The sequence below is a fragment of the Lagopus leucura genome, unplaced genomic scaffold (assembly GCF_019238085.1).
Source record: "Lagopus leucura isolate 7727_CA_CO unplaced genomic scaffold, USGS_WTPT01 Super-Scaffold_100001, whole genome shotgun sequence".
Taxonomy (NCBI): domain Eukaryota; kingdom Metazoa; phylum Chordata; class Aves; order Galliformes; family Phasianidae; genus Lagopus; species Lagopus leucura.
In genome coordinates this window covers 35163787-35177585 of record NW_024962262.1, presented here as the reverse complement: position 1 = coordinate 35177585, position 13799 = coordinate 35163787, and the positions used below count along the sequence as shown (strand labels likewise).

At 41.8% G+C, this 13799-nt stretch overlaps 1 protein-coding gene across 12 annotated transcripts in view; it reads right to left on the bottom strand.

The window, feature by feature from the left end:
- Window positions 1-13799, bottom strand: part of MBNL2 (muscleblind like splicing regulator 2) — a 104466-nt gene that overhangs the window by 62853 nt on the left and 27814 nt on the right. For 11 of the 12 annotated variants that reach the window (XM_042868367.1, XM_042868371.1, XM_042868360.1 and 8 more), the window contains one exon: window positions 5257-6086. The exons of the other annotated variant lie outside the window; for it this stretch is intronic. In XM_042868367.1, the coding sequence (XP_042724301.1) occupies window positions 5257-5430 (174 nt within the window). In that variant the 5' untranslated portion in view covers window positions 5431-6086. The remainder of the gene's footprint in view (window positions 1-5256; window positions 6087-13799) is intronic. 12 annotated transcript variants of the gene reach the window in all.

The following is a 13799-nucleotide window of genomic DNA, read 5'->3' as shown; positions in this document are numbered from 1 at the left end:
TGGTTCAATTTCAGGTGCTGCACTAGCTGGCAGAGCAGTGAAGGCTCCTGCTGGAAGGAGCCCAGATGCTGGAGGCAACACTATCTGTGAAGGGTTAATGGGTGCTTATCTACTGACTGCTGCACCAGTGCCTACAGGAATAACAGGAACGATCCCCTGCACAACCCCCAAAGTACTCTCTGTAGTTCAGGCCAGGCTCTGTCTTCAACCAAACAAAAAATGCCAAACCCTATCTCAGAAGCCCATGTGGCAGGAGCTGGCATCAGCAAGTTTCTGGCCTGCAATTGAACCAGGCTCATTAGTCCTGAGCTATTTCTGTCTAGCCTGGAGCATTTCACAGATGAAGGATATTCAGAGCCTAGACAGTGAGCATTTTGGATCTGAAAAACTGCAATCAGTCCGAGGGGCGGTTGTTGCAAATTCTTCTGGGTTTAAAGCCAAGTATTACTAGGACAGGTTTTCAGAGTCAAAAATGCTTTCTGAGTTAAAAGCAAACAATGTTCTCTACATTCTGTTGACCCTTTACTTGGAACCAGCAGACCTACAAATAGATCCCTTTAATTTGGGAAAACTTGGATTCTGATACAATCCCATTACTCCAGAAGCCTGGACCTAAGGCCATGGCATGATTCCTGCAAAAGCAGCAGAGCTCTGCTGGTACCCACAATTGGTCCCTTCTGACAGCAGCAACTGCAACAACTTTATTTCAACCACAGTCAATTTCCCAGCCTGGTGTACTGCACAACCACAAGACAGCGATGCGAGCACAAAGAAGGATGTGGTGCAGCCCAGTTGAGCATCCCTTGGCTGCGATTATTTCCTCTCTTGACACCAGCTTTTACTACCTTTAACCAATCACAAGGCTACAGGCAGACAGTGAAAATGCTTCTGGTCACAAAATCACAGAACTGTTGAGGTGAGAAGGCCGCCTGCTCCAGCAGCACCACCCAAAGTAGGATGCCCAGGCCCACGGCCAGGTGGCTTCTGGAGAGCTGCAGGGAGCCTGTGCCAGTGCTCTGGCACCTACACAGCACAGCACTGCTCCTCGTTTTCATAGGGAGCCTCCTGGGCTGCAGTTTGTGCCCATGGCCTCTTGTCCTGGCACTGGGAACTGCTGAACAGAGTCTGGCTCTGTAGCCTTTGCACCCTTTCTTCAGGTACTTCTAAGCATGGGTAAGATCCCCCCTGAACCTTCGCTCCAGGCTGAGCTCCCCCAGGCTTCCTTGGCCTCTTGTCACAGGAGAGGTGCTCTAGCCCTCTTGTCATCTCTGTAGTCTTCTGCTGAACTGTCCAGTGGCTCCATCCAGGTTCTTCAACAATCTTATCCAGCTGTCACCCACAGACACCACACTGCTCCCTCTCCTGTCCCAGATAACCAGAAGGGAGAACACATCCAGAGGGTGCATGTTCTTTCTCTGAACGTGGACCGTTATGATTTGTGGTTCAAGGACAGCCACAGCCTGGGTGCTGTATCTTGTGTCTGATTGATTTCTTATAGAGGTGCTGTAGCTGCAAGGCACCACATAAATGCAATATATACCTCAATCTTAGACTAAAAAAATCCTGTTTCTTCTCTGGGTAGGAAGATACTTATCCAAAGACACTCAGCTTACTCGCTGTTATTTATTTTTACAGCAGATGCACCAAACCAAGACAGCAAATATGCTAAGTCTCCAAAGCTCTGGCTATTATACAAATAAATTCTAAATAATTGCCCGCATTAAAGTATGGCTCAGTGTTCAGTAAAGAAAACAGCTTCTGTTTTTTTTTAATTAAATTCTGATTTTATCTATAACTCTGGACTGTTTATTTACATAAAATGTTATCCCGCCTGTTGAATTCCAAAGAGTTATTCTGAAGCCATATGACCAACGCCAGCATTTCAGGAAGCCGCGCCATCAGATAGATTTATGTGGCTAACAACAGCAGCCTCTCCACCAACAGTACAAACAAACTGAGCTATCTGGACACATTCTTGCCATACGTGCATCAATTTACAAACACCCTTTGGAATAATGCAGATAACGGATTCGGGATACTCGCTGATACAGCCTCGAGCCATGCAGTTTCAGCAATTCCTGAAAGCCCTCCATGTATTGAAGGTTGGGCTCTGACTGATGCTGAGCTGCGCAGACATTATCAGCCAGCTTGCAGCGGTCAGCAGAAGGAAACCTGAGCCTCTGCCTCTGTGGTTTCAGGCCGCAATTGGGCGTTTCGTTCTGATCCCATCTTTACCGGCAATTTGATCAAATGAGCTTGACAAACACAGCACAGGAGGCATGGGTGCCTGCTCCCTTCTGCCAGATGCCTGGGGAGCAGAGCTACAGAGCAGAGGACAGGGCACGGCACCTCAGTTTTGGCCCCCAGTGCCAGGTTTGGAAGTGCCAACCCATCAGAGCTGGTGCCTACTGCACAAGGACAAAAAGTGCTTGTTTGCTTTGACTTTGTTTTTAAAATGGTTTCGGACTTCTTCCCATTGAGCAACGATGCTGGTTGTCAGCAAGTTATCCACAGCAATCCCTCACTGCATTATTAAATCTGGCTGCAACACAAGTTCCATTTCTTGGGTGGTGATCATCCCAGCACAAAAGCCTGTAGCTCAAATAACTGGTGCTGGAGCCTCAGGCACCCTGCAATGTCAGGGCAAGGCAAGCAGGCAGCACAAGCATGCTTTAGCTTTGAAGATGCAGCAGCAGCCTCTTGCCCTGCCAGCCCTACTGTTATAGGATGAACACAGAGCACTTTGCCCCACATCAGGCCTCCTGCCCAGCAAGGGCAGTCATGGAAGAAGCAATAAAGCCCATTGTAACCAGTGCAGCTTCATAACATCAATTCCTTTTTCTTCCAGAGAAAGAAGGGGCATACACACTCAGAGCACTGAGTTTTAGGTCAATTGAAGTTCTTCCCAGATTTGCTTTTATCTATACAGCTACTAGGGTTATACTTCTAAACTCTGAAATTAAGACTATTGCTTTGGCACTGATTAGCCTTGTGGCCAAGTCTTCTGTTGTTTAATAACTCATTTGGTCAGGGAATCATAAGAGTGTAAGAATGATTCTCCTCTCACACTAATCCCCTGCTTCCAAGGTTATAGGGATAAAACACAAAGTCAGGTTTGATGTTAGAAATGAAGAATTAAGCTATGGTCTGACCAATTTAAAATCTTACAGTTCTATAAACAAACAAACACTCAAATAAAGCCTTAGTTTTAAATTAAACTTCTTTGGCAGCTTATGAACTGTTTCCTGAGCTTCTACAACGGGTAAAACGTTGCATTTGAAACAATTCCACCGACTTGCTTATTTTCTATGAAAGCTACTTATTGTCCTTTTGCTGGCCCATCCATTAAGAAGAAGAAATCACCCCACTGGCAAGTGACCAACGTACTAGAACATCTACAAAGACGTTGCTGCAGTTTATCGTGCAGTAATCCAGGGATTAAGGTCATTAATAGCATTCGATGTGATGACTCCAAAGGTGCTGTTCTGGTTTACAGGACAGACAGAACATAAACCCCTCACAAACACTTCCACCAAGTTACCTTCTTCTGAGTCTTCAAAAGAAGAGGAAAAAAAAATCAGCACACACAGAAAAAGAGATGAGTAGTAGAGCATTTTGTATTGTAATTAAAAATTTTCAAAAGTGTAATGGAATTAAACAAATGTTTTCAAATAACGTGGAACTTTCTTCTCATTCACGCTGATACTGCCATAGCAAGAGCTCTCAGTAAGTAACTGAAATTCCGATTTACAGAGCTGAATTTAAAAAGCAGACCAATATATTCCCCAAAATATATTCCCCCCATATTGCCCGAAAGACAAATTGCCCCAGTTTTCAAAATAGAATTTCAAATGGGTAACTTTTCCTGATCATCATTTATACACACAAAAATGTTTTTTGTTCTTCTGTTTACATGAGAATACAAGCACATCTTCACAGAAAACATCGTGTACTCCTCAAATCCCATGGGTTTATTCAGTCTTTTCAGCAGAGCAAAATATTTTTGCAAAATTTTTAAAATAGCTTTCTGAAGCGTGCGTGATGTCATTAGGAGGTCACACAGACCTCGTGGTCCACCAGTATAAGTACTAGATTTCCTCCACAGGAGAAAATCATAGAATAATGGAAACACATGGTTGGAAAGAACCTACAGGATCATCTAGTCCAACCATCCTCCCATCACCATTGCTACCACAAGCACTAAACCACATCTCGCAGCTCCTCATCCAGGCACCTCTTGAACACTGCCAGGGACGGCGACTCCACCACCTCCCTGGGCAGCCATTGCAGTGCCTGACCACCCTCTGAGACAAAAAGTTCTTCCTTATGTCCAACCTAAACCTCCTCTGATACAACTTGTGGCCATTACCCCGTGTCCTGCTCGTTGCCAAACCCCTCTCCACCACAACCGCCCTTCAGGAAGTTGTAGAGTGCAGTGAGGTCTCCCCTGAGCCTCCTCTTCTCCACACTGAACAATCCCAGCTCCCTCAGCCTCTCCTCATAAGACTTGTGCTCCAGACCCCTCACCAGTTTCCTTGCCCGTCTCTGGACACGTTCCAGGGCCTCAACATCTTTCCTGTAGTGAGGGGCCCAAAACTGAACGCAGTACTCGAGGTGCGGCCTCACCAGTGCTGAGTACAGGGGGATGATCACCTCCCTGCTCCTGCTGGCCACACTATTTCTAATGCAGGCACTCTGCATCCCTTCACTCTGTTCTAAACTTAGATGGCTATCTATACTAACAATATGTACATAAAGAGCAACGCTATTCATTTATCTTGGAGTCTACAATACTAGGGTAAACAATCTGCCGTGTCAAAATTGGAGCAGTGGATAGACTTTTCTTACTTTTATTGGTTTAAATGAAAATGTACTTTTTTTAAATAACATTTGACTCACTAGCACTCTGACAATGGCCCAGTAGTCTGCCATCATGTATTTTCATTTGCAGTGGAACAATGGTAATTTATAAAATGTAACTACAGTTGTCACACCAGCTGAAAGCAATCCTGTATCCCACAGTCATATGACATTTCAGTAAACAACATATTGACACTGGAAAAGAAAAAACCTTAGAAAGAAAGCTTTTCAGAGCTTCAATAAACAAAAGTTAAGACAAGTAACACTTGTATTAACATACATCTTACCAAGAACAAGCCACAAAATTACCTTCTGATTAGCTGTAATTCAATTTCAATTTTTGCTTACAATACAATATATCAGCAACTACATTGCACATGCAATTTTCTTCCTTACCTTTAAGGAATCAAAGCAGGCAATAACTCTTCCATTTTCAACCTGGCAACTTTTAGGGGGATGTGCAAATTTGCATTCTTCATCAGAGCGTGAACAAGTTCCCCTCTGAAACTGTCTGCACACTTCTAACGTTAGCCATTTTGTATCTCGTACAGGAGCAACATTCAAAGCCATGTTGAAAGGCTGATGCAGAATTTGTGTAGAACTTCCCCGTCAAGCGAATTACGCCAAAGAAATTTCCAAAGTTACTGACGAAGGAAAAATAAACAACAAAACAAAACACCAGGAAAAAAATAATTCCAATTGAAAGTTTTTTGTTTTTTTAAAAGTGGACAATTAATGATGTCCAAGTCACACAACACTGAATAAACTGAGAAAGTTTATCGGCGAGCAGTCATTCATCAATCATTAAGTCCCACTTGTAGACTTTTGGCTGAAGAAGATCATGCTCAGGAGCATTTCTGTCTGTAAAATGTGTGGGTCTGCTGATTGTATCACTGATGCACCGGTTACAAGCACACGTCCTTCACTGCAATGGCACTCTTGGATGGAATATTAGTTCGCCGCAGGTTGCTTGCTGGTACTGATTACACAAGAAAAGCAATGCATTCATTTGTTCATGTCCCAGTAATAATAATTCCTTCTTCCTGCTTTTACGGTGAGTTCAGTTTCCCATCAATTAATTGGCAAATCAAGACAGTTGAGGTATCTTCCACCACAGGTAAGGTCAAGGCAACGTCTAGCTGGCAAAGACAGTATTTTGAAAACACAGGCGTAGCAGTCCTCTCTCATAAAAGTGACTTCACAAAGGCACTTTTTAAATCACTGACCTGACAAAACAAATATAATATCAGTTCACATTCAGCTCGTTCACATCAACTTTATGAAACCTATCATTGCTTCTTATCAGGTACTCTAAATATCCTACCAATACTTGCTTCTATTTCTTTTTCCAAACGAAATCAGCCTCCTTCATGAAGTAGTGCATGACAAGGGAACAGCCAGCTGAAACACGTATTGCAATAATATTCTAGGCAGCGATCCAAAAGTTGGGAATGATTTAAATAGATGAATGTGGCAGACACAATAATTAGGCGTGCTGGTTGTGAAACAATTCAATCTAATGTGCTTAGTCTCCAAAACAATATACAAGAACCAGTTTCCATTAATTTATCATTTGGCCCTTTAGATTGTTTTATTTCATTGGAAACTGCTACTTTTTATTTGCTCTTCCTTAGAAATAAAGATGGTAGCATTCTGTTTAGATTTCTCATTTCTCTCTCTTTTTTTCTCCAGGAAAAGAGAAATCCCAAAGAACCGCCTTCACAGAATTACAGGAAAAGAAGTTCACATTTCCAGAAAATAGAATGGCTCCCTGGTAAGCCAAAGGTTGTTTCAAAAAGGCTTCACAAAAGATCATCTGATTAGCTCTTTCTAATACAAAGCAGCCCTTATCTGATTTTTTCTTTTATTAAATTGGCTTTCATGTACCTATACAAATACATGGTTCAACACCAAAGCCTAAGAGCTTTAAATACAGAACTCAAGCTATTTTAGGACCGTAAAATACCTAGGATATTTTCTAGATAAACAGGTTTGAAAATCAAAGGGTTGGACGTTATAAACAGTTTTTAATAAATGACTATATTATATGCAGACAGTGAAATCACGGTCATGATGTTTCCTTCTGTTCAGCTTCAAAGGAACACACAAACTTCACTTTGCAGATAACAGCCAGAAACAGTTGATGGATTATTTTTATGCAAGATGAATAAAGAAAGGGGGAAGATTGGAATAAGTGATATTTTAAAATGTAGCAATAAAAATAGCTCTGAAAACACTGTCAGCTTTCCCATGCCAAAATAATTACCATTCTGTGCTTAGATTCATTTGATTTAATCAAAGCCAGGAGGGTTAGCAATGCGAGTAAGAATTACTCACACACTGTTTCAGGAACAGTTCGCAGTTCTGACTTCCAAGCCTTTGCATCCAAAGGCTCTTCTATAACTTAGTAACACTATCAAAAAGGATTTTGCTGTGATTAATACCTATAACAAAATTTGCCACTACTAGAAAGAATACAGGCAATGAAATGCTAATTGTTCAAAAATTCAGTGTCAAATCAAACATGCAATAACGCGTCCAGAAGATCCCTATCAAGTCTGAGAATTAGTACAATTTAATTTAATACATTTAGAGTGAGCATATTTTATAATAACTCTACTCAACCGTGGCACAATACAGTATAAGAATTGAACATTTATTTAATTAAACATTCTACCAGCGTTGTCCCACAGCATCAGTGAAGAGTGGGGTGAAGTTGGAAATGTACAAAGAGGTGAGAAAATACTTGGAAATGATTAAAAGGAAAGAAGGGGGGAAAGAGAGGGAGGGCCTTTCCAAAGAGCCTGCTGAGCTGATAGTTTGTCAGGCTGATGATTTAGCTGGGTAAATGCAAAAGAGGAAATATTCTCTCTAGAGCCACTCATTCAAATTCAGAAATGCCCGTAATGGTTTTCAGTAATACATGTAGGAAACAGACCAGAATTTTAGAAAAAGGGTAAATGCTACGCTGCACACAGCTCAAACTCACAAGTAGTAATAGTCTGCTGTGCTGCACACTACCACAAAAGACTCGGCTACTTTTCAAACAGTAGGTGTGAAGACTGAAGAAAAACAGGCGTTACACGTGATGGCAAAGCAAACACGTTATATAAATGACTGTAGCCACGGGTTTTTTTTTTTACAAAAATATGCACACCAGAATCACATACAAGATTCATGAGGCCGCAGCAAGAACCACCCAGTGTGTGGGGTGGAAGACTAGAGTAGAAGAGGAACGAAGCACAGCTTCATTGTACTTCTCGTCTTCTTACATATCATCATCCTAGTAGCGATTTGCTGAGGAAAGGGGAGCATGAGGAATCTCAGAAATCTTCTCAAAAATATCACAATATAACTTCTCAGTAAGTGCTGAGGATGTAGTTTCAGTACATGTAGTTGTTCAGTTTCTACTGCAATTGGCTTCAGCGCTGAGACCTGCCTGAAGGAGGACATGCCTTCCCTACGAAGCAGGCACCAACACTGCAGGGCACATGAGGACCACTTCTGTGTCCAGTGTATTCATAGCCACATCCCTGGCAGCAGGCATACGTCCTCTGTCCATCACCTGTCCTCGAAACGTGACAGAATACTGTTTGGAAAGATACAGTTTGAGTGGGAAGTAATACAAAGAGAAGGAAGAGAAACTGGGGAAAAAAATACAGGAGGAATCAATGAACGCAGGAGTTCAAGATGTGAAGCAAGAGTTCAAGAGAAGGAAAAGGAAAATACGGGAATAGAAAGAAGGAAAGTGAAATGGCTCATTATGGAAATGGAGGGAAGGAGGAAGGATGGAAGGGGTGTTATGGTGTATGGGAACTGCTGAGTCACGGCCTGAACCTCTGATTAATCACCTGAGGTGAGCCACGAGTCAGTCAGAGGAGCACAGCTGAAGGCAATTCACCTGTGCTGCCGGAAGGGGTGGAGCCAGGCTCCACCCCTCCTGGACCTATTTAAGAGCTGGCTACCAGAGGGGAAGGATCTCTTCTGGAGATCCCCTCTTTTGGTATCTTCTAGTGAGCTCAACCCAAGGGTAAGCTCTTCTACTTATTCTCTTTTGTGATCCTTGTTTGCTTTTGCCTTACTCTTTTGATTATATTGTGATTACAACATCTTGGTTATACATATGGGGAGTAACAAAAAATTATGGGTGGGAAAGAAAGTCAAAAGGAAGAAAGAGAACACTGAGGTGAAAAAGGGAAAAGGATTTTTAGAAGGAAAGTAGAAGAGAATATGGTTATAAGATGAACAGATTGAAGTAAACAAGGGAAAGAAACATAGGATTTATGAAAGACAACACAAATAAAATGCTAATTAAAAAAAAAGCCTCAATAAAATGCCTGTCACAACCGTTACTTCGGCCGTTACTAACACCACAGTTCACTGTGACCACTTGCTGCAGAGCACATCCATATAGAGAAGACTGGGACCCTCCAGCAAGTGTAAACTCTGTCCTTCTGTCTTCAATTTCTTTTCCAAAGTATCAGACAAAGTCAAGCTGCCCTGCTAAAATCAACAGGATCTCACTAGCCTACAGCACTTGGCACCAATCAGGTTCCTTATCCAGGCAGAAAGCTTTGCTTTTTGGTTTGCTCTGGAGGTTCAATTTGTTGTTCGGTTAAATGAAATAAATTCAAGGACGTTTATTTGGAAAAGATACTTAGCTCCAGATCTCTTCTTTCAGATAAGCATTACTTCCCTTTTGCAGAAAGCTAGCAAGACATGGAGGAGTGGGAGCCTTTTGCCAATTTCATACTCTCCTGAGAGAGCAGGAAACAGCCTGTCAGACTCCAGATCTGTCTTCTGTTTTAAATCGTTTCTCTTTTTCCAAGTTGGCAGATAAACCTTCCCAGTACAAATTACAACAATAATTAAGAAATCCTTTTATGTATCAAATAATGCAAACCATACAGGTGCTAGAAGCCCCACAAAATCCTTCCTTGTTATAAACCAGTGAATTGCTCAGCTGGAAAACAGGAGCAGAAGAAGAAACAAAAAATACTCTAGTCTGACTAGTATTGTGTAGTATCTGTGTAATGGAGAAGCTGAGGCTTCCCAGGCATCATATATTTATGCTTCTGTTGATAAAACACATCATAATGATCTAAAATCTCATCTTCAGGAAGTCATCTCTGCAGTAAAGTCACCTTCCAGTAAAGAAGTCACACCCACAGTCCACCCTACATGGTCCCAACACAGATCTCCAAAAGAACCACTAAATTAACTCACAAGGAATTAAAAGTTTTCCACTTAACTCTTTGAGAACTAACCACCCCGTAGTATTCAAACTCTTCAGTAAGAGAGATATTGAGAATGGGACTTAATTTATTGCTGCTATTGTCTAAGTCCATCAACATGATCCACATATTTTTCTATATATGCAATGGTAAGTACTAAAAAATTCAGGAAACCCTCAGTTACACCAGAAAAAAATTGCAAAGTACACAACCTCTACTTTCCCAGCAAGTCAGTAAAGATTTGCTAAATATACTTTGTTTTGCGAGTTCAACAGTTTACAACAGTCTGCTTAAGAAAAAAGAAAAAGTAAAAAGATAAAAAACAATCAGGAAAAAAAGTCCTCCTTAAGGCATGAGGTAGTTGGAGATCCTTCTTCAGGTCACTAAAAGGGCAGCAGCCTATTAAACTCCAGACAATATGAACCTCCCCAGATTCAGTTAAATGCCAGAAATCAGGTGGGATAAAAGTCCCTTTCAGGACCTACCTACATAGTCCCCCAAAAATGACTTGTTGGATACTTCATGCCAACAGAACATCTTGAGAAGTTAGTTTTCAAAACAATCACACATGATTTTGTAATTCTGCAGAGACTGCTAACTTAGCCAACCATAGAAGCATATTCAAGTAGTCCAAACTCTCTAATCCCAGAGAAATACTACCGCCAAATTTTAAGCCCCTGATCCAAAGCAGACTGCTGCTATAACTTTTATATGCTTATACACAAGCACAAGATCATTTTGATTACCTCTGGAGAACCTGCAACAGACACCAGGCACAAAGAACTTCAAGCTGAAGTTTTAAGGTCTGGATGGGAGTTGTAGGAAGTTGAGAACAGCTGCCTCACAACATTAGGCATCATTAACCTTAACCATCACAAGCTTCACTCTCAATGATGCAAGTTCACAATCCAGCATCTATGTCTTAACCATGTATTGGTCTCACTCAGATTCTTGTGATATTCATGATACTCACTGAGTTTCAGCTATTTGTCCAGGAGGTAAACTTACATGTAAGAAATATTACCATCAGCTTAGTCATCCCCTTTGATCTGGACTTATTAGTTTCAAATCAGTGATTTCAGCAGGGACAGGCAATACGGGACAAAGCATAACCATACACAGAGGTGCAGGATATTCCATTAAATTCAAACACAAGAGTTAACAATGTGTCCTGTTCTGTGGATGCATCTTCAGCTGCTAGTGACATTTGCTGAGGAAACTCGCTTTGCCCTTTGCTCTGGTAAGAGTCAAAACCTTGTGAAGAGATTCCCTGTACAAGTCTAATATGTAAGGATTTTTCCATATGAAGCAGAATCATGCTGTGTTACATATTTTACATACTCATAATGGAAATGCAGATATTCAGACTGGCAGCTATTGAACATGACACCTCACCCTCAAAGCCAGAAAAAAGTATGCAAATCCAATGAAGTTCCATCTCTGAGTTGGAGCTGCATGGTGGACTCCACTTTTAAAGCACTCAGGACACGGCTGTACAACAGGTTGCACATCAGTCCGATGATGGTGCAACTTTACTTCAGCTTTTCACCTACTCCTTACTGTTACATGCCTTCAAATGTCATTTTTCCCACTATTTGTGCTTTAAATAGCACACCAGGCCTCTAAAACAAATAGAAGCTGCATATCAAATGACCACTACAAACCCACAAGCACACTCCAGCACCGTTTAAATGCCACATACCTGCTGTTTCCTTGACTCCCCAGTACTGCTTTCTGTATTTCTCCCTCAGGTCCTCTGCCAAGAGGCTCAGGAAAGCGAGGCTGCAGTTTAATCCTGGGCTAAAGGCGGGCATAAAGCTCCACATGACAGCACGCTGATCCTGCGTGCTCTCTATCAGTTCACCTTTGTTAACAGTCTTTCTAAAGTTGACTTTGTTCCAGCAGATTTTCTGACAGCTCACAAACCGTTCATTCATAACACCTCACGTTACCTGTTGGATCAGCTACAGCCAGCATTCCCAATACTCTGGATGAGGAGTAGAGTCAAAACAGTAGTAAAAAGCAGGCACGAGGCCCACATCAGGCATGCTGGCTACCACAGCAGAGCCAGGCCCACACCTCCCTACTTGCTGGGCCTGGCACCACAGTCTGTGTCCTGCTCCCTTCCTGGCCCTCCATCTTCCTGCTGCAGCCCGCCTGGCTCCCAGATGCGAGGCCCTACATTTATAATGCTGTATCAGACAGAATGGGCTCCCTATCCCTGGAAAGTAAGGCTGACCAAGCTGGTTTAAGCCTCTCTGTGCAAAATCCCCCACTAACCAATAGAGAGAGGATATTATATTATTCTACTGACAAGCAATATGACAGTCGGCATGCTTCTTAATCATGTCTGAATAAATAATATTCTTAAAGACAGAACATGCAAGAGACTTTTGTGTGGTAGATAAGCTTTTCTCACTCCCCTGGCCCACCAGATTAGGGAACAAGACTAGAAAGTGATAAGCAATATAGGGGCATCCCTCATCAGTGACTATGGAGTCAGTTTTATACTCTTACTGTGAACCAGTTTCTAAAGACTCATTCATATTTTTGATACGTAACCCCTAATATTAGAGCATTTAGTAAGTCTGTACAGTGTATCAAAGAGTTCAGTAATGTCCTAGCCTATTTCAGGAAAATTAAAGTCATAAAAAGAATCAGGCTGCTGGTTCATTTCTCAGCTGTTGCAAAGTCACAAAAATAATATTCTCAGCATACAAGAAACAACAGAAAACAAGAAAGACTTTACGAAACATCTGTTCTGTGATGAGAAATATGACAGAAAACCTTGCTGCCATTTTTAAGAAAAAAAAAACCAAACCACCAACATTCAATTGTAGTAGAAGGTGATAAATCCATTTTGTTCTACAAATTTCAAGTGACATTTTGAATATTTCTTTAATCATTTAGAGAGTTCCTCCCGCCAACACTTTTTTGAAAAGATAGTAAAAGCAGCTTCTATTTTGCATTGAATAGACCACCACTGCTCAAATGAGGAAGGAAACAAACTGTCCTATCAGGGAGGAAGCCTGATACTTTGTGCAAGTGGCTAGGAGCCAAGAATACTAAAAATCTAATCCCAGTTCCTGTATCAATTTGACTTGAACTCTACTGAAATCAACCGTGTTCTGACTTACAAAAGAACCATTATTGATGTTATTTGCTTGAGCTGCAGATAACTTTTTCAACACCTCTCTGTCTGTTATACAACTATAGACGAACACTCGTCACATGTAACACAAATGGAAAATTTGCCAAGAGTCAATTCTAACAATTTCAATTAAGCTGACAGAAATCCAGGGACAGGTTAGAAAATGCTGGTCTGTTTTATTTGAACTGTGCATAACCTCCAGACATCAGTTTTGATGAATGAGCCACATTCTCCTTGCTAAGATCACTAACGTGCCATGTTGCTCCTTCTGGTGCCCTGAGCTTCAGGTTTTTCAGTACGCTCCATGTCACTTACAGCATAATGCTGAGCTTCTTGCAAAAACCTGCCGTGTGCTTTGGAGCTGGCAATACAACATAATACCACCAGTGTCCTCTGTCCCCTGGGAAAGAGGTGAGGAAAGCGTGCTGCCAGCTGTGAAACAACAGCCACAGCTCAGGACCTCTTTAGCGATCCCCTGCGCTACCTTGGTAATGGACCGTGAAGTATTTCTGCTGAGGTTCGAGTCTCCAGGTGACTGGAAGCCATAGGAGTAT